The 21,477-nt window shown below is 40.2% G+C and overlaps 2 protein-coding genes across 3 annotated transcripts in view; both read right to left on the bottom strand.

The window, feature by feature from the left end:
- Positions 1-1,759: 1,759 nt before the first annotated feature.
- HADH (hydroxyacyl-CoA dehydrogenase) lies at positions 1,760-20,510 on the bottom strand. Of its 2 annotated transcripts, none has more exons than XM_030491538.1 (8): positions 20,113-20,304; positions 16,244-16,372; positions 14,475-14,632; positions 11,075-11,201; positions 8,075-8,164; positions 6,525-6,597; positions 3,265-3,381; positions 1,760-2,245 (listed from the first exon to the last, which is right to left on the bottom strand). In XM_030491538.1, the coding sequence occupies exons 1-8, from the start codon at positions 20,272-20,274 to the stop codon at positions 2,127-2,129; spliced, it is 975 nt and encodes a 324-aa protein (XP_030347398.1). In that variant the 5' UTR covers positions 20,275-20,304; the 3' UTR covers positions 1,760-2,126. The 2 variants fall into 2 exon arrangements, with proteins under 2 accessions (XP_030347398.1, XP_030347399.1); XM_030491539.1 differs by having other exon boundaries at positions 1,765-2,245; positions 20,146-20,510.
- The window catches only part of LOC115610290 (cytochrome P450 2U1), a 30,725-nt gene continuing 19,697 nt past the window's right edge, over positions 10,450-21,477 (bottom strand). Inside the window, exon 6 of the transcript XR_003992172.2 lies at positions 10,450-10,461. The gene's annotated coding sequence lies outside the window, so the exon portion shown is untranslated. The remainder of the gene's footprint in view (positions 10,462-21,477) is intronic.

The following is a 21,477-nucleotide window of genomic DNA, read 5'->3' as shown; positions in this document are numbered from 1 at the left end:
GGCTTACCTTGATTCAATGGCCCCAGTCATTCAACTACCATTGTGTATTCTCATCTAGATTTAAGGGAGAGTATTTGAAGTTTTGGCCCTTTACCTCATCTCTGCTCATCCTGGCACAGTGCTCCACATGGTAATAAAACAAACCATCCCCACCCACCAGTAAAGTACCTCCACATGGCCTATTTGCTACTGAGGAAAGGAAGTCTCTTCTGAAATGGCAAGCCAAACTTACAAATGCCTCTTTCAGGTTTCTTGCATATATTACGTATATATACTGTACCTGTTAAGAGAACCTGAAAGGAAAACACTGTTTTAGAGAAAGTTTGTTCTTCTAAAATATCATATTCAAGAGTGAAAAATATTTTGCACATTTAATATTAAATAGCCTATGCCTGGCTATAAACATAAGTGTTTCCAAATTCAAAATAAAGATGACCTTCTGAGTAAATGGAGCAACATTAATTTAATTCTGCCTAAATGTTTTTGTAAAAAACAAATAGCTTTTTTTAAGACATGGGAGTAATACATGTTCCCATTTTTAATTACTAATTAAAACAGTAGTTCTGAAGGTAACTTCACCCTACAGCACTTAAAAGTCACTAATCCGAATTACAGGCACCAAGAAACTTCAAGTAAAACAGACTTCAGATGCGAGAAGTGGACTGTATTTTAGGAAATCAACTCATTTTAACAATATCTTAGTAAAGGAAAGAGACTGTGTACAGTGCCATTTCTTTCCTTTAACTTTCCTCTTTCAAGACAAGCAATGCAATCAGAAAATCTGTAATTAGGAACCAGGATCCAATAAAGCAACAGTTTTTACTCTCTACTTAGGAATTTTTGTGTTACCGTGTGCAAGGAAATTCACATCTGTCAGCCTCAGTTTTCTTACACCCAATCTGAATTAGATGTTGGGGAGGGAGGAAGAAGCAACTTAAGAGCTAAATATTTATAATTTCTTTACTTAAAAAATTATCTAAGCACTTGGTTTGCAGATCCAAAATACACAAGGTAAAAGAAAGCTACTACTCAGCTGAACTGGAACCCCAACCCTCATACCAAGTTGCTCTGCAGTACTTGGAGAAAGGGCAGGATTTGCAGCACTCCCACCATGAACAAATCCAGGCTCTGCTAAGCCCCAAGGTAATGAAGTTGCAAAACAGAAAGCGCCTCATAGAGCCAGACACACCTATTTGTTTACACAGCAGACTCCAGTTTCAATCCCCTTAAGTACTCTACCATAGTAGTAGTGTAGGGAGTAAAAATGACACTTAAAATGAAGACCCAGTAAATAAAGCCAATTTACAGGACCCTAGAAAGCATACAGAAGCTTCCACCAGCTTCTTAGCTTAGTTAATAAAAAACAAATCTATGTATTAGGCCCTTCAGAATAGAAACCACCTCTTCAGTATGTTTCTACAGCACCAAGCAATAGGGGGCCCTCAACCAGTAATTGAAGAAAATCCCAATACAAATCATGAGTTCTGATTTTGAATGCTGTATGGGGAACCTTCTGACGAGGTGACAGCCTGGAGGATCTTTAAAATTCCGTTGGAAGATTTTTCGGTTCTCTTTAAACAATATGACCTTCAAAAAAATTATTGTTCCAGGCGCAGTAATTTACACCTACAGATTAGCACCACAACTACAGAAAAATCCTAACAGAACTTACTGCCTTTCACTTGCTATGTTTGCCAGAGTGAAAAGAGACTGCCACCCAGTGGACTGTAACCGACTACATCAACTGCAAGCCATGACATTCAATATAGAACTGTTGAAAATTTTATTTTTAAGAAAGTGCGGTTATTTTCAGGATTTTTCCATCAACATAATAATGTTTCAAATACATAAATTCGCTTTTCATTCTGTCCTGCACCTGGAAAATCAGCATTTGCATGAAGGCACTGTACATATAAGGCTTTTCAGAATTACAAGAAAAAAATAATCTACCAAATTAAGCTTTTACCATAGAAATAGTTAGCTAGTGCAATCACTCAGTTCAGAGGTGGGTTATGTTCTAAATGCAGCTTGTGGCATCCTTGGGAAGGTTTAAACACAATTCACCTGTAATATGGCAATGCTGAATAGCATACACAGATCGTTTAACACCTCTCAAGGTTTGGAGTTCATTTGTATTTGTAAAATCCTTCTCCAGTCTTCTTACCCAGCTTCTTTTCTTGTACCAGTTTATTCAGGAGCGGGCTGGGTGCAAAAAGAGGGTTGTTGGGCTCTAATGAATGCCATCCTGGTGGAAGACAAGTGGATGAATTAGTAACAGTTCTGTTTGTATGCAAAGATAATAGAGATCTGCACCTCCTTAGAAAAGTATTAAAAGGTCAGAAAACTGAAGGCCTGGAATTTATGCTAGACAATCTGAGATCTTTCAACACAGCTTCATAAAGCACAGATCAGTACTGATGATTATGAGCAAATCTGAACACGTTATAATCTCCATGACTGAGGATTTTTAACACTTGGGGGGGGGGGGAAGGGGGGGGGGAAATCAAGGAGAATTCTTAAAATATAGTTCAGTACAGGAAAGAAAACAAAGACTATGCTGAAAAGAAATTCAAGTGCAAAGAAATTCCAAGTCGAATTTCTACCCATGAGAGACACGGTCAGCTAGAATAATGTAAGACTACTCCACAGTGCTGCATAAAAGCAAGAGGTTTCACTGAAGATGCCATTTTTAAAGTCACATTCTGCCTCGGAGAATATTTAAGCTGCGCATTCAAAATAATACAACCACCAAAAAGTTATCACCAATTATGCTGGGTTTTTTTTGTTATTGTGCTAACAGTCATCCACTTAACTGACGTGAAAGGGAAACGACATTCTTGCATCTTCTAAGGTATTTACTGGGTTTCCTATTAATTGAGAATGAAACATGGCTGGCAGAAAAACGAGAAGGAGTCTCAACATTTATTCTTTCTCATTAGAATTTCTTATCTCCAGTACATGTCTCTCTTCCCACTGGTTCTTTTTAGTTAGATAAAGTTCCACTATTATTATTATTATTTCCCACTGGAACTTGACAAAGGCAGCAGAAACACCTCTGTTCTGTCCCCAAGTACAGAGGGTACAGGCATACAGTACAAATGCTGTACTCCTACAGCATTCTGAGCTGAATTCTCATTCCTTTCTCCTCAAGTTAATAGGCTATGGCATAAACATTCAGTTTAAACTAATTCAGTGTCAGATTAGAACGTTAATCTACGATTTAGCTAAAAAGGAGAAAAACAGAAGAAAATAAGCATGCAGTACCATCTATAATGTATTTACTGGTATCCAACCCAACATAATCCAGCAGTTCAAATGGACCCATGGGATAGCCAGCCCCAAGCTTCATAGCAACATCAATATCTTCCTTTGATGCATCTCCTAGAGAAAAGATTGACAGTTTGATGAACAGAGAAGATTCTGCATCTACTTGGCACCACTTATAAATAATTAAGAGGGTGTTATTTCACCCTGGTGCAGCTCTTCACAGAAATCTCTGCACGTTTCAGAACCACAAATACTGGAGTCAGCATACACTTGCTGCAGTATAAAGCCGAATCTCTCACAAAAAAATAAAAGCCCTGCAGGCCCACTTTCTATGTTTCGAGCTTCCTCTTGCATTTCAATACAGATCACTACACTATTGATGGGGTCACAGCTACTGTGCTCAACCTATCAGAAAGACCAGAGGAAGAACTGGTCACTATGAACAATCAAAAGCTTCTTTTAGAGGCAGCTGAACAGTGTACGTAAGAAAAAAATCTCAATTTCAGCTTCATGGGATCAGCAGCAGCTTTTGAATGATGCACCGGACAGCGCTTCCCTTACTCTAAAACAGCCAGAAGGCAAGTGATAGCCAGCTGATGGACAAGATAAGCATGGGGAGGGGAGCAGTAGCAGCTGAGCAACATGCTTAGTTACAGCAGCTTTCTCCTGAGTATATCCATCAGCATCAGAGATGGCAGATAGGAGTGACCTGAAGAAACTGTGCAAGTGCAGTTACATTTGTGAATTCTAAAATTTTTTACATATATATTTATATAAATCAAACTCAAAATTATCAGAAGTTCGTTACTTTTACTTCAGTCTATGCCCATAAAAAGAGAAATCTTGCATTGCCACATTGTCGCAGTTATTATTCACCTCATTCTTTTGCTGGGAATGCATATTTTATACTGTCATGAAAGCAGATGAACCTCTACTGCTTATTTTTAACACCCGTTTTGATAAAAGCAGCGCACTTCTTTGCAGATTCTACAAGGATGAAGTTAAACAAACCCCACAGGTACTTGTTAAGTAACCTCCATGCTTGATGCGTACAGGTATTAGGGTGTCCAAAAGCTTGGCAGACATTGCCTATGAAATTATACACCTAAGATCAGAGAATCTCAGAAATTAATTTTCAAAATCTCTTGAAAGGCAACAACTTCAGTGACAGTTCTGTATGAAGTAGTAATTTTTATGTATCTCCTTTTACTCTTTACAGCTGATATTTTTACTTTTTTTTAAACCACATTTTATTTCTGAAGAACTGCAAAAATGAGCCTTACTTATTTCTAACCATTTCAGTTCCCCAAATTCTGACACACATACATCCTCAACTCATTTGAAGTTGATGCAGAAGTACATACTTCTTTTATCAACAGATTTGTCCCATTTTGTTTGTCAAACTTGGAACGTGGCCACCTGACAGTATACAGTTGGCCTACAACACAATTCAAAAACAGTAAAAGGGAAAAAAAAAATACCTAGGTAGTACCCTAGGTCATACTAGTCTCCTAGTATAAAGAAGACTTCCATAAAAATTTACACTGACTGCTTGGTTTTCCACTGAGAATAGGGCAGTACAGACCACCATACATTAATATTTAGAATATGCCCCCTGCTTAATTCACTGTTAATATACCAAAGGTATTTTGCCTATGCAAAAGCACACATTTAACCCAAGGAGATTCTGTATAAATAAAGACTCAAGGACTGACCCAATAAAATGATATTTCAGTGCTTGGTGTTGCCAGGAAAGAGACCCTATTTCATACTAATGTGGATGACAATCTGGCTCATGTGTCTACTCTGAGAATTAACACAAAGGATCTGATAAAAATTTAACCTGATTCAATGGAAAATAACAATTAGAAGACAGCCATCAGGCTTTTCAAAACATTAACCAGCTTTTAAAATAGATTTCATTTGAGTTAAAAATTCATAAATTAACTTTAACAAGTTTGGAAATATGATACTGATGAACAAAATACAAACATAATAAAGATTAAATCAAAATATTGTTTTGCTTCTGCAGAAAAGTCAGTTTTAATATGCAGTCTCAGTGACTGTATTCTTCTACATTTAATTAAAAGTTCTACTGTCTCCTGAAATATGCACAATGATACATGTAATGTAACAAAGGCACCTCTTCTACACACACTGGAACACCCATACACTTTACTTAATATTGTGACTTTTTCTAGGAGAATAATGGCCCCTCAAATCCATGCCTTTCTTTGCCTTTCAAGTCACTAAATTCTCTCTTTTCTCCTTTTGACATGTAATTAGGTATCTGTTGATGGATAAACAAGTAGTGTTGGTTTATTTTTTTTTTTCCCGGAGATCAAACCATCCCTTCCATGTGCTATAAAAGAGATTTTTAGTATTTAATATTTAAAGCGTATTTTGGGGACTCTTCGTAATGGAGTGCTTTCATCTGTAAAAAAAAGCAGATTTCAGAAACAAAATGTTTCAAATGCCATTCTTAGTAGCACAGAACTATGAGCAGAGCACTTGAAATAAAAGCAGTTATACTCCATAATTTCCTCTTTATCCACTAAATTACTGGCTTGTTTCTTTTTCAAAACAACTATCAATTTGCTTTGAAAAATTCAGTGGTTATTTGAGGATTTTTGATAGTTTCCACCTACCCTCAGTATCAAAGTAAAAGAGACCAGGAGTGAGATGGGAGTTCCTAAAGAACCTATGTCTAAAAGAAGACATAGAAGAGAAACAGGAGGTTTTATGTGGCAATAGATGAACCCAAACATTTGCATACCAGTATCAGTGTGACATTGAGTATTATACTACTTACCTCACCTGAAAATCGGTATTTTATTTCACAAGCCAAATGTAAGTGAACTCGGGAGAACTTTGCTAATGGTCCCATTATGGGATTTTCAATCACTTTCATTAACATCTTTTAGAATGGAGAGAGGTAGGTTCCTGATTAGTTGGCAGAGGATATTTTTACAATGGTACTACAGTCACCTTGTCATCTCCAAACCAGAAACATCTTCCACCACCAGAAATTTCCCACACAAGTAACTAGTACCTTCTGACTCTGTATACACTGATATTTCAAAGTGCAGAGAAGGTCTTTCTAGCGACACATATTAGCTCATATTTGATGTTCACGATTCACTTCCAGCCTTTCAGGTCTGAAAGTTTTGATGGAATCCCAAGGCTTTTCTGAAGGGATATAACATTTCACAGTGTTATATGTCAACATTCCCTGAAGCTGATGTCCCATCAAGTACCTCTCTCAAAGAGTCGAACAGCTTCCATCATATATGGCACCAAGAGACGGTTCACAATAAACCCTGGAGTATCCTACGAAAAGAAAAAAAAAGGTATTCTAAATAAACATTCTGTACCAGTACTATACTCAAAAGCTACATAACTAATTAAACAAGTGGATGAAGAGACTTATTGAATCATTGACTCCTGGTACTCTCTAAATTGTATTTTTCATCTGATTTATCTGCTCAGTATTAAAAGGCAAAAGACGAACTTCACAAACAAGGAATGACATATAAACATTCATCATGACTGAGAACAATAAGACCACTACAAGCCAAACTCGATTAATCTTAAAACAATTTGTGTGGCCATTTGGCAAATGACTTTTCTTTAGCTAAATTCTGCTGATACAATTTCCTGAAGGATACGAGAAGAGCAGTTCTTCCCTAACACTTGTGTGTTCACTACCAGAAACGCTCCTGGCTGAAAAGTCTACTTCTCCCCCACTGCTCACTGGTAAACAATGCTTTTGAAAGTTAGGATCACTTCAACAGCAAACACCAATGGTATCAATGAAAAGATAAGATACATGCTGTCAGAAGATAACAAACTGATACAGAACTTCTTTTACGCAAGTTTTAATCAAAATCCAAAACACAAAGAGAAAGTGCTTTGCAAATTTAGTATTATTTTGTATACTGCTACTGTTTCAGATGTTTATTATTCACTCAGATTTATTTCAGTATTTGATAGTGAGAATTCCAAGCAAACTCTCTTCCACAAACAGGAGTTTAAAGGGTCAAAAATGGAGACTGCTTTACCCTCTACCCAAGCTAATTTATAACAATAATTCCCCATATATTCTGCACATCACATACTGCAAAGCTGCAACAGAAACAGGAAAAAAGTCAACTAAGGCCACAGAGCAATTCAGCAGTACAGCCTGAATTAGAATCCAGCATCCAGATGCTGAATCTGGTAACTACCAGATTGCAGGCCCTTCTTTTTATGACCAAATGTCTCCTGGGGGCTGTGAAATGCAAGGCAATAGCTTGCACAAAGCTACCCAGACCACAACTTAATGGATTTGGAAAAAGCGTGCTTAGGAAGTTGAGTGTCCCTCTAGAGAAAAAAAACAATGCTGCAAAGCAATGAAGATTAATATGGGTTTAGTTACTGCAGTCTTAAGAAAAACTTGCAGTAAGCACACACCATGGAGGATTCATCCAGCTGCGTTAACAGTACGTAAGGTAGCAGTCTTGTCTCTAGCATGGCTAAAGATGAGCTCTTGCTTAAGCTCTCCAGCCCAGGCTTCTGCAGGATTGGAAAAGAAAAACCAAAACTGTAGCCCTGATACTTGTGAATTTTGCTAGACAGGTTGTCTAGAGTCACTCTGCTTTGAGGAATATGTGGTAAATGTGGGTGTTTTCTTTGTCAAAATGCTTTTAATATTGAAGAGAAACTGGACAAAAAACAGCCTGGAAAAGCTTACAAAGTGCTCTTACATTTACTAAAACCTACCACTTTAACAGTTTTCAAGAACACTATACAATCAAAATGTACTCACCTTACAACTGACAGGACTCTTTCCTACTGCTTTACTGAAATCCAGAAGTGATTCAAAAGTTTTTTGGCTGGTCATTGGAGTCTTGATGACCTGGGCAGAGGGAAGGCGGGGAGAGTGTAAGCACATCTATTAGTAGAATCTTCTGACTTCCCAGTACAGCAATGATTAAACTGTAATCCAGAACATTTTTCCAGAAATTCACAAAACATTTGTTTTGCAAAAAAAACAATTTCAGTGGATATGTATGTGTAACAGACTCAGAAATCTATTTTAAAGACAGATACAACATTTTGCACATTTTGAAATTATGTGGTTTTTTAAGACACTTTCCCACTATGGATGGTAAAAGGAACCATCCTTTGGAATCATATTTAGAGATTATGTGTACAAGTATCACAAAATAACTTTAAAAGCTACATAGTCTGTTGTCTTGGGAAACACAATGGCATCGCTCTAGAGAACCACATTAACAGGCATAGCTCCTAATACAAAGGGTTGTAACATCTACCCTGTGCCCAATGTAAACATGACACAGACATTTAATTCTAAAGAAAATTTTAAATCTATTTTCAAATTTGTGACAGCCTCTTAGCTTCTGAGCAATATGTTTCCATGTTGATTTTCTTCCCAACTGAGTCTTTCGTTACATGTATTTTCTACACTTCACTGGAGTTGGGATGCCTTAAATAACTTATTAATAAGAGACCTACCCTCTACCCCCCTCACCTCTCAAAAAGAAACAAAAAAGACTTGCACAAGCTGAACTGGTTGTGATATTTCTGCTTAAACTGAACTCCACGTGCAGCAACTGAACACTGCTACACATGAGCAGTTAAGGCTGATCTCCTTGTTCATACCATTAAGTCACACAGAGATTCCGCCCCTCTTCCTGAAGCAAGGCCACCACAAAACCCGGCTGTTAGAACTGAGGAAAATGCTTGTTTCTCACCAGAAACAACAGTGTTCCTTTACTTCAATATTAAATTAAAATATCTGAGAGTCTTCCATAAGACTGCAACAGTTTCAAGAATGAGTTTTTAATACGCACTCTAGAATTTTGAATCCTTGGCACTAGGTTTTTGGATTACTAGAGAAAGAAATCCTCCTAAAGCTGTGTGCTTCTAAGCATGAGATCAATAATCTGTGAAAAGAGCAGATAAGACTCAAAGGCACTGCACATTTGTCACCCACGAAGGACAGATTCCATAACAGATGACTAGCAATTTCAGTAATATCTTTCATAGTTCTGGAGATTCTCTTGATTTTCCTCCAATTATTTCAAACCAAAACATCTGTTTTACACAGCAAATGTTGTTCTGCAGTGTTTGTCACTGTCAATCCTGATTTACAGCAGTAGATCTGAAATAAAAGCAAAGCTTTAAAAAGTGTATTTATTTACTAATACTGGAACCTTTCAAGATCAAGTCACTAGAAGCACAGCTTCTGTGTTTTAAAGTTCTTCAAATACCACTCATCAACTGGAGTGACACTGGGTTAGAATGTCCACAAGCCAGGTGAATTAAAAAGATTGACCACAGCAGTCAGACAGGGATTGCTCTGGTTTGGTTTTTTTACAAACAATGATAGATACCTTCTGTATTTTTCAAATCTCACAGAGGCTTAGTTTATATTTCTAAAGACTATGATTTGGTTTACACTTGAGATGAGGCACAGGACATTTCCTCCACAGAAATAAATTACTGCCAACAAGCAGTTCTTAGCACAGAAATCAATAAAGCCTATGTTAGCCTTAGGAATTATGGTAAAGATTTCTGTTATGTTTGACAACACCTATAATATTCCTCTCATTCCTTCTTACACCATTTCCCCAGAGCATTTAGTCACAGTATACAGGATGCAATATTAAACTAAAAAAAAAAATCCACATGGGTACAGAGTTAGGAAGAGAGAATCTGCAAGAGTCCAAGCCTTCATCAGACACCAGTACTCTGAATAAATTTGTTCATTTCAGCCAAAAGGTTCAAACATTTCAAAAGGGGGAGGAAGAGAATGGTACAGTCAAAGACACAGAGCAAGCAGCTGTGTAATACATATTTTAATGGGAAAGAAATAAAAAAAAACCCAAAACTGAACCTCAGGAGTTCAAAAAGCAGGCACAATATATTTGAAGCTCTTGTCACCAAAGCAATACTAGAGCTAATCGCTCATGGGTCAGAGGAAGAAGATTTACAGCATTTAATGGTATGAAGTACATGAAACTTTGGGGCAGAGTAGCCAAAATGCAAAGTTTATTTTCACTTATTCAAGAGCTTAAGTTCTAGCTGATTAAAGTGAGGGGTAACAGGGGAAGGTGAGAAAAAGGAGATGAGAGACCTGTTGTTTTTTCTGCAATGCGTACTTTACTTTGGAGACTTAGATAAACTCTTCTATCAGATTATTTCTTATTCTGCTCCGCACTGCAATATTATTAGAAATTGCATGATGTAGCCAAAGAGAGTATGTTTAGAAAAGACATCTGGAGAATTACGTAAAAACTTCTTTTTACCCTTCGTTAAAGGCTGGGAAATACCATAATACTTTCAGACAAATCATCTGGAACATTGAAACAAACATGACTGACTGTTTCCCAAGTCACAAGGCAGTAAGATTTCATCTTATTTTGTATCAATGTCTACACTGGTAACAATCAAATTCCTGTCAGTCATCGGATGATTTTGTTTAAGCTCTCAGTAGTTCTGATTAATCAGCTTGACTGCATGCCTGAAATGATCATTATAAACAGCACCTCTCTTGGCAGGTCAGGGGAGAACTTTGGAGCCTTGAGACCGAAAGAGTCACCTCTGTCCCTTCAACATGCCCCTCAACAGAGACTGCACCATCCCCTTATCAATAACAGTAGTTTATTCCATACCAGAGTAGCTTATTCCATACCAGAAGAGCTTATTCCATACCTGCTCTTTCATCCAACTGAATTCACAGTAGTGACAATTGCACTGCTGTGCTACAGTGGTTATGATGATGACATTATGAGATGCCTACCTCCACGAGCTTCATCATAGGCACAGGATTGAAGAAATGGAGACCACCAAATCGGTCCTGCCTGGTGGTTGAATTAGCCAACTGTGTGATTTGCAAGGATGAAGTGTTGCTTGCAAATATTGTATGCCTGGAAAAAAAGAAACATATGGATTGTGCAAATGACAGCTATTTTCCTGACAGCAGGAGACTGGTGCACTAGCATAAGTAGACATCCATTGGCCAACTATCCACAGTATTCTCGGAAATATCCCTGCAGATTATCACCATTCTTTTGCTGAGATATAAATACAGCTATGATGAAATAACCACTGGAAGAGGTATGTGAGTTTCTGATTTCTGAGTAAGTATGCTGACTATTGATAGCAGGTGACGGAAAAAAAGACTCCGAGTAGAAAATTTTTAACTTCCCAAATCTATTCCACTTGATTCCTAAGCAATCCTGGAAACCCAATGGTATTTTTTTGCGAATCATTTACATATCTCTGGAAGCCCAATCATTTGCCATGTCAAAAATGCACTTTTTTTAATAATGATCACTGGCAGATGTGATGATCAAACCTAACACCAGAGCAAGGAGCTGATGGAAAACAAAAACAGAGAGAAGATAACAACTTCCATGCATAGGTCACTGCAAAGGGTATACTACATCACAAGAATTTTAAGCCATATGAAGTCCTTTTCCAGGTAAAAAAAAATCCACACAGATTTCCATTTTTTATATTTTTTCAGTTTTTGAGCATGTGTTACAGAGAAGGAAATAAAAAAATCCTGAAAATTCCTGTTTACACTTCTTACAAATATTCTTTTGTTATTGTCCCACCATAAACTGAGCCTTACATTGTTCTGAGGTGGGGTACTAAAAAGAGTATTATACACCTTATAGTTTTGGCCCTTGAAGATCAATGCATCCAAAAGACACTTATCTTCACTGAAGATCTGTCACTGTACACAAAGAATTCAAATACTCATGTAAAAATTAAGCACGTTGATTTGTTTATATCTGGGTTCACTTAAAGAGATTTTATCTCAGCATCACTTCTGCAGGTGAATACTGTAGCCTCACGCAACATAAAGCCTTTGGGGGAAAAAAGCATTAGATTTGTATTGTGTACAAACACAGTTTATTTACACTTTCTGCTTTGACCAACCAATTGATTCAAATTGAGTTTAAAATAGAATTTACATGGCTCTGTGACTTAGAATTATATAACCCAGAGCTGGAACGCGTTTGAAAGCAACGGCACTAGTGAAGCCCCAGTGACGCTTTCCCAGGCACCAGTGTGCTTTCTCTTGATGACATCTAGTGGGTCAGGAGACAGCACTAAAAAGTCACACATAAGAGAAATGTACCATTTCAATAAAACCTACTCTTACAGCCCAGCTCTGTTACACAGCGAACACCGAACAAGACTTCTTTTGCAACAGTTTTATAACACACTGATCTAACACAGCGAACAGTTGAAAACCACTGTCAGTACCCAGCTGAGTTTCTATGTCTACAGATAAACCCTAGACTAAGAGATGTTGATGGGCATTCCCGCCACCCAGAAAGCAGGTAGGCAAGAGCTCTTAAAGTGGATACCCCAAAATTCTTTTGTCATGTTCATTATGATCCTGTTTGGAAAAGTGCTGTGGTGTTTAAATGCCTAAAGGCCACAAAGAATGTGGGGATATTCTACAAAAACCTTAGCATGACCTTTTCAAAACGGAAATGTGAGACTGACTCAATTCAAAAGGAAAACAAAACTGAAAAGTGGGTAACCATGTTTTATCGCCTGCTCTGAAGATGCTGACTATCTAACTCAGTAACAATTACCATATTAGGAGGATGAGCCTAACACTGAGGGGAATGTAACATACACAAGCAATATTGCAAAGCTCCAGGAACATAAACCAGCACGCTTTCAGACTGATGGCATCCAAGAAACAGAACGTACCGTTCCACCTGGACAGTTACCCTTTTCTTTATCCTCCATGTAAGGTATCTGTATGCTTATCACCATTTCCAGTTCTCCTCTTAAAAAGGAAGGCTTCTTGTCTAATGTCATTTTTCCCAACCCTGCAAAATCATGCCTTTTGCCACAGGAAGGAGCATTATCTGAACATCGCCCAGTATCTTTTAACATTCTTATAACGTAAAATTTGATGTTTCAGGGCAGCTATGCTTGCTGAGCTGAGCTATGCTCAGTCTGACAAAAAAATAGCTCCAGGTGTTCCAAACAAACATATTATTAAAGAAGTCTCCAAGTCCCTGTGCCCACTTTTCCTTGCTGACTGGTTCTAGATAGTTTGCTATTTAGTACACTCTAATTTGCTCATTAGCTTTCTCTGCTGAATATGAACAAAGACTCGGACAACCAATGGTCTGTTTTCACAAAATAAGCACCATCTATCATGACAAGATACCATGATAATTGCTGAAGGCAGCTACTTACTTCTGTCTGCCAGGCTAAGGGTAATGGCAAGTTACCTTCTGCTCGGTGCACAACTGTTTGTGATCATTTAGTTTTCAGAAGTAGCAGGTGATTTAGATAACCAACCATAAGAGACAGCCTGAAAATCTCCCCAGGCTGATGTCAGCTTAATGATAGCATATTTAAGGTGCAGCCTGCCTAGTTCTTTAGACAGTCTAGAATACCTCTAACCAATACCCCCAGATTTAGCTGTACTGGTTAAAACCTCCACCTGCAAGCAGTTCAAGGTCTTGTGATCATGAGTCATCCGTTACAAGGATCAGCTTTTGCATGCTCAGCATAACAGCATTTTGGGTTTGGATACAATTCAACAGCAACTTCCAGCAGTTATCAAACATAGTTCAAAGAAAGTTCCAGAGACTGTAAGTAACTGAACAAGTGAATGCTAAGAAGTTATTTACACTTTTACCTCAAACACAACAGCAATGAGCTATTTCCAAAATCTTGTAATACAGAGTAAACTTAAGCCACTGCTGAGCTGACTGTATGGCTAAGAGGCTGAGATTTCTTAAAACTCATTCATGCCGGGTGCACTGAAAGAAAATATTTTATCATCCCAATTTCCTATTTAAATATGGGATTTAACCATACCCCATATGTACCAGGCCAAGCTTATTCTACTGTTGTGTATTTGCATTTGGATTTAGATTTCGACTTGTGAGTTAGATGGACAAGCTTTATGATTAAACATACCTGAAGCCACATCAAAGGAAGCAATGCAACAAGTAAATGAACTGAAAGCATTTGTAACACATGCACCTGGCACAACTGTTCCATATCACATGACAGTCTGGAGTTAGTGTAAGGGAGAAAAACTCCTGTTATAAAAAAAAGCAGCTAAGAAAATGCACAACTAACGGTGTAAGAATAAAAACAGAAGATACAAAGGTCTAAGTTTCAAAATGTAACAGCAAAAATACACGTACTCTGGAGCAAACTTATCCAGCCTTTTGAAGAGCTCATTTTTAATTTCCTGGTTCTCGACAATGGCTTCTATCACCAAATCCGTGCTGTGGACCACTGCTACTGCATCTGTGCTTGTTGTGAGGTTCTTTAAGGTCTTCTCAATGAACTCAGCACCAGCCTGAAACATTTCCAAGAAGTTGGAACACCTGATTACAATTATTTAACTTATTTTCACATGAAAATCCCCTTATAAACTCTGAGGTGTTTTTGAGCCCTCAAAATTTCAGGCAGTCTGCCAGATTTCCAAATCAGTAAGAAAGTTCTAGGTATGTACAGATACAATGCTTTCACTGACAAAATTTTCCTAGCCAATCAAATCTGCTTTGAAGCAAATCAGAGACCTTTGAATTAATTCTTTTAGGAAGACTATTTGCTGCAGTCCAACCTTCAGCATAAGACTTTGAATGAACAACTCGTTGGTCAATCAGTAGTTTCTGAGCCAACCTGGACTTGCCCTCCATAAAGAGAAACTCTTCCAGTTTCAAACCTTTGCATTGTTTACATCCAGTGATTATCCAGTTTCACTCCTACGAACACATATGTGCTAGCTCATGAATACTCCAGGAAAAGAAATGACCTACACTCACTAAAGTTTCAGTGCAAATGTGGGGAAAAATATTCTGTTTTCTGACTAGTAAATCTGCCAATCACTGACAAGTTTGTGAGGACAGAAATCAAACAATTAATGCAATTTATGCAATTAAGCATATACACTTTCAAGGAGTTTCAAGACTTTGAACTAAAGGTAAATGGAGACATAGTCCAATTAAAAAGCATACCTGCACTCTAGACTATAATGTCATATATAAAATACAAGAATTATGTGGACAATTTTATTTTGGATTAAAAGACTCCCCATAATTATGTATGTATGCTCTGGCCATCCTGGTACTACTACAATTTTTCTTCTCTAGTTCCTCATGCAAACAAGCCCTTTTAAATTTCCTTTGCTGCATCATTCATGCTGGTAATCATCAATACCAGTATATAATATATATGTTAATATGTATCAAAAGAAGAATTGAATATGTCATGGAATTTAGAGAAACAAGCACAGCAACAAATAAACTTTACAATATAAATTTAGATGCATTAACTGCTGCACAGTAACTTACTGTATGTAAATCTTATTCAGTAATGCACGTGCAAAGTATCTTAAACATCTAATTCATGTTACTCCAGAGTAGTTAAACTTGCACTATCATTTACTTTGTAGTAATTCTATATCCAAGTCTTGGGGCACGGGAGAAAGTCTCCTTACTAACATATTAAAACTATTTTGTTACTATTCACTGTTGCACAAATTGGTACAAACCCAGGTAAGCACTCAAAAGTGTCTTGCCATTAAATTAGGACTAATAATTTGGCACTATTTCCCATTTAGCATCTGTTACAAAGGTCATAGAACCATAGAATAGTTAGGGTTGGAAAAGACCTTCATCTACTTCCAACCCCCCTGCCATGGGCAGTGAAAGGAAGCCAAGTCGTTTTACATCTTTAGCTCAAGGCTAAAGTCTACAAAGGAAAGAAAGTACGGTAAGATATCTTCCCATTTCCCTGAATCAGAAACAGAAAAACCAAGTTCTTCAGCACACTGGAAATAGTTTTCTTCTTAAGCCAGTACGTTAACTGCTCTCTAATGCATAACTGTAAAAAAATCTCAGAACTTCAGTACGGTAGCTTTTATTCTCCTAAGTTTTCCTAGAGGAATAAAGAAGACAATGTCAACCTCAGGCTTATCTGCAAACTTCTTCTTTGTCACTCTCTTCAAACTCTCTTCAATTCCTTTTGTAGACTTCTTAAGGATTTCATCTGACTGGTCTACTAACACCACAGTGTGACCACTGGCTGCTGCAACCTGAAAGATAAAAGAAAAGATTCAACATCAGTACCATAAATCAACCAATCATACTGATTTGTGTTTGGGCAGACAACATGCTAGGCAATGATTTAGGCAAAAGAGAGCTAAAGAACACTGAATTAAGACTTAATGCAATTTACTAAAAAAAAAAAATCACAAAAACACACACACAGAGCAAAGGGGAAGAGATAAAGGTCTCAGCTTAGGGGAAAAGGAAAAAGAAATCCATTTTTCCTCTGCACTGTCTACAGAACACTATATGATCCTGGAGACAGACGGATTCTACCGCTATGGCTAGAGGACAAACAGCTGTCTTAAAAAGAGCAAGTGGCTTAGCTGTGATCCTTGGATCTTGGAAGGAAAAAAGGCTGTGGAGAACAAAACTGGAATGCTGGCAGGGTGAGTGGGTGGCATAAGGGGTGGCTAACCCTGTGTTCCTGGGTCGTAGTGCAACAACTCTGCTGATAGGCTATGAGCATGTCTCAACAACAGGAAGGTGACACTGGAGCTGGGAGTAGCAGTGAAACATTTGCCACTCCAGGACTCTGCAGAGACCCAAGTGGCCCGCAAACACTCCTTACTATGTCCTTGGCACAAACACTGGCCCAGCTACAGACAACACTATTGTGTTGCATTTTGGGTTAGTATTCAATTAATTTCAAACACATAATGCACTTTCTCACATTGCAACAGCCTATTAAAAATCAGCTGTTCATTATCTGTTACTTCACTGTTCATTAATTTCTGTTTCTCTTGTTAGCTAGCCACAGTCTATTTTTGTCTTCAGAATTCTTGAACTAACAAGTTGTAATATAGCAACTGTGGAAAACAGATGTTAAAACATGGTTTCACTGGCTGTTTCTAAAGTCACACAACTTAGGTGCTTCCCTCCTGCAACCTTTTACTTTACATTTAACCTTGCATCTGGAGACTAAAGATTCTCCTGTGCCCACAAGACCTACTCCAACAAAGTTACCTGAAATGAAAAATACAGAGATATCTCCTGAAGAAAAGCATGGTGCTGTTCTTATCCAAGTTGCCTCGCTAATCCGTCAAATAAAGAAATGCCAGACTGTTTACGGACAGCAGCAGCATAGCTTTCACAAGGTGTCAGCCTGCAGCTGGACACTTCTCTATCCATCTTTTTGTACCTTTTTTTTTTTTTAATTTTCACTATGGCTATTTCATCAAAACAACTGAATCATTAAAAAAACCCAAGTTTGGACTTGCACTCCTAACACTTCACCTGTTGCTGATCATTTGCAATGGTAAAGCAAGACCCTGCACCCTCCAGAAGAAAAATCAGCATCAAGCATATTTATAAGAGATGCTTCACTGATTATCCACCTACAACTACACCACCTATGACCAGCTGGCAAAAAATCCTAGAAAAATTAACATCTCCCTTTTCCCATCTCATTCTTACCATATTTACATGGATAAGAAGAAAAATGGCAGAGTCATACCATCTCCTTGCAATTCACGCATGCTTGCTCAGTCTCTACTACCCAATGATATGAAGAATACTAAGCAACACAAGAGTGCGGGGGGGGTCAATTAATGCTTTTCTCATACAGATGTGCTTCTGTATCAGAAATTATAAGCCCCTGGCTTTCAGCCATACATTTTAGCAGAGGTTAGCTTCTCCTGACATTATGAGAAAGAAAGGAAAGAGAAGGGACAACTCCTTACGTGTTCTAGAAAGGAAGAAAAGCTTTATTAACAAGGTACAGAGGAGACCCCACTCACTGTTATAATCATCTCTGCTTTGAGATAATTTCGGATTGATAAATTGGAGGCAGATGGTCAGCAAAATAGTGCTTGGTCCTTAAAAGTGGTAGAAAACTGCGAGCCTTGTTATGGCCAAATACCAGACATGCTTGACAAGCCACTCTCTGAAAATGTGCAGTCTAACAGAATGTGCATATGAGTTTATTTTTCCTGCAGAATTATAACTTTTGCATAGCATGCATCTGCCTCAAATGTGACACCTTTCTTCAAAGTTGTTCTTTGATGGCTCCTTCAACGGAAACCTCATGCTCCAATATCAAGATATAGAGAAGTGATTTCACCAGACAAGTTAATAAACAGCTAGCTAATTCCTCTAGGAAAAAAAAAGAAAAAGAAATAGCCCCTGTATTCCTACTGTTAGAGATTTGCCAGGAATGTGAGAAATCTTCAGTCCTGAGAAGGAAACCCATTAATTCATTAAAATTGAGAATTACTATTTGTGAACTCCAACCTCACTATCACATTCCACTTGGGGATGCCTTCATACTCCAGTTATTCTTCGTGAAGTTTGTGAACTATCCTGGTATCTTGGGCAACAGGGTCTTTCTGTGAATTAGGCAAATATTTAAATCTTTAATCACTGACAGGGCCATTCAGTCTTCTGCCCCAAAACTATCAAGTTAAAGATGAACTTGAAAGCTAAAGGCCTGAGATTAAACACTGGGAAAACAAGCCCTATATAAATATTAACCACTTCGTAACTCTGCAGATGACTGACAGCTAAATGTCCATTTTAGCTAATGTATTCTACTTTAATAACTTGTAAAATGTCACTTGACATTTTACAAGTTAGAAGCTTCCTGGACCAGAATTTTCCAAATGTTATTACACACTTCCTGGTTTATAAATAGTCTACACGTTGTCTTAAGAACCATCTTAAAAATTTAGAACATTGACCTTGGTTCTTCTTGCCCACCTGTCTGACCTGAAGACATGCGGATTAGCAAGAGAACAGAAAACTTGAAGGTTGAGCAACCGGACAGCAGAGGTGCAGCAATACTTTCTACTCCTCCGCAGCAGTAAACCCCAAATTCACACATTTGCCGACAAGGCAGCCTGGGCACGTCCCTACACACCCCCGAGCAGCCCTCATGCTCCGGTGTGATGAGCACACACTGCCCACGCTGGCTCCCCAATGTGCCTTGCAAAAGGCAGGCTGATGGGGTGAGACCCACCACACACTTCGGCTGGTTCGTGGGCCAGGGTCATGGTCAGGTCTTGCTGCTCGCATGTACAGCTCTCCAGTGCAAGAGCAGCCACCACTCCTCACACAAACACAGCACAGAATCACAGAATGGTTTCGGTTGGAAGGAACCTTAAAGATCATCTGGTTCCAACTCCCCCTGCCATGGGCACGATACCCTCCACTTGACCAGGTTGCTCAAAGTCCCGTCCAACCTGGCCTTGGACATTGCCAGGGACGGAAGCATGAAGTATCTTGCACACAAACTGTAACAAATCCGGAAAAGTGTTGTATTTTTGCCGCTGTTTCATGTTGAACACCGCTCCCGCCCCACAGCCCGGAGCACTCGAGCGGCGGCTCGACCCGGGCAGGTCGCCGGCGAGGCCGGGCCGGCAGCTGGCCCCGGCACGTGACGCCCCACGGCCCCCAAGCGGCTGCTCCGCCAGAGGGGCACCCGGCGCCCGCCCGGGGCGGCCACAGCGATACACCGGGCTCGGCTCGGCTCCAGGACAACGCCTCGCTAGAAACCAAGAAGCGAAGGGGACGCGGGGAGCAGGAGCGCTGGGCGGCTGGAGCCGGAGTTCCCCCTCCCCGGGAAGGGGTCCCGGCTGGACGCAGAGCGCGTTCTTCAGGTGAGCACAGCGCCAGCGCCGTCCCCCCCTCACCCGGCCAGCCCCCAGCGAGGCGTGAGGGGCCTCCCGCTGCACGCGCCGAGTAACGGCCGCCCCCCTGCCGCCATGGCGCCGCCGCCGCCTCCCCTCGCCCCTGCCCCGCCGCCGGGCCGGGCCGCACTCACCTGGGCAATGCCGGCGCCCATGAGGCCGCCGCCGATGACCGTCACATGCTTGACGATCAGCTTCTTGGCGGCCGCCGTGGCGGCGGCAGAGGAGGCGGCGCGCACGAAGTGGCGAGTGGCGAAGGCCATGGCGACGGCGCGCAGCGGAGAGCGCGGGGCGAGAGGCGGCGGCGGGGCCGGGGCGGGCGGGGCGAGCGGGGCGCTCCGCCCCGGGGAGCGGTGGCCTTGGCCGCCCCGGGCACGGGTTGAGTCCTTCGCCTCCGCTGCCCGTGGCTGCTGAAGAGGGGCCGAGTAGCGGCGCGGAGGCGAGCACCGCAAACCCACCGCAGCTGAAGTGCGTGCGAGCCCCGGGCTGGCGCCTGGGCAGCGGCAGGTCTGGGCGAGCCTGCTCCAGTGTCTGCCCTTGCAGCAGAGGTCACGGCACGGCCTGCAAACGGTCACGCTTCTGTTGCAGCAGTTCGTTTAATCAGCGTTAGAAACGCTCCGTGGGAAGAGTATTTCCAGACTAGGGAGGGGATTTTATTTTCAGGCTAGTACGAACTATACAGTAAAAAGGAAAAATGATAATTCTTCCTTTATGAACACCAACCACCACCGTAATTTTCAATCTAATTACTTTATTACCAGAAGGACCGGCACTTCTAGTCAGCAGCAGCTGATAACACAGCAATTGCAGCATATTCTACTTGAGTCAGCATCAGGGTAAACATTAAGCAACATGCTTTCTTCAGACAAAAAAAGTGGAGTATTCTCATATCTCTACACTTTGTACCAAGAGCGCAATGCAAAAAATCCCCCCCTTTCCTCGCTCACTCTCATCTGACAGCACATCAGCCAGGAGCAGCAAGTGGCCTCTGGAAATGCCTTTACCCAAAGACTCAGAGCTACCGTTCCCTGTGTATAAATGACAGCTGAGTGGGTAATTAACGTAATTGCCTAAAAAAAAAAAAGTACTGTGCCAAGTTACCTGCAACCTACTCCAGTGTGTAAGACACAGGATTTCCACACACAGCTGTGGCTCCAACCACTCAGCTCTCAGTACACACCAGCACTTCAGCTCTCCTTCCCCTTCTGCAGGCCAGAGGTCCCAGGTCTCTGCTCCCCACCACAGGCTCTCTCTGGGCACCCCCTTCCTCCTCTGACCTGCTCTACACCAGGAGTCCAAAAAAATCACACCTCAACTCTTTCCCACCTCGTTCCTCAGAGTGTGCATTTCCTCCTGGTGACAGCTCATTCACCCTTCTACCTTCCTCACCTATACTCTTCCCTCTCCTGTTATTCTGAGTAGTAGTGTTTTTAAAACATACTCTTTCTATCATTTGAACATAACAT

Source organism: Strigops habroptila, chromosome 7 (assembly GCF_004027225.2).
Source record: "Strigops habroptila isolate Jane chromosome 7, bStrHab1.2.pri, whole genome shotgun sequence".
Classification (NCBI taxonomy): Eukaryota; Metazoa; Chordata; class Aves; order Psittaciformes; family Psittacidae; genus Strigops; species Strigops habroptila.
Note: the sequence above shows the minus strand (reverse complement) of the source record. Positions and strands in the feature narration are given on the sequence as shown.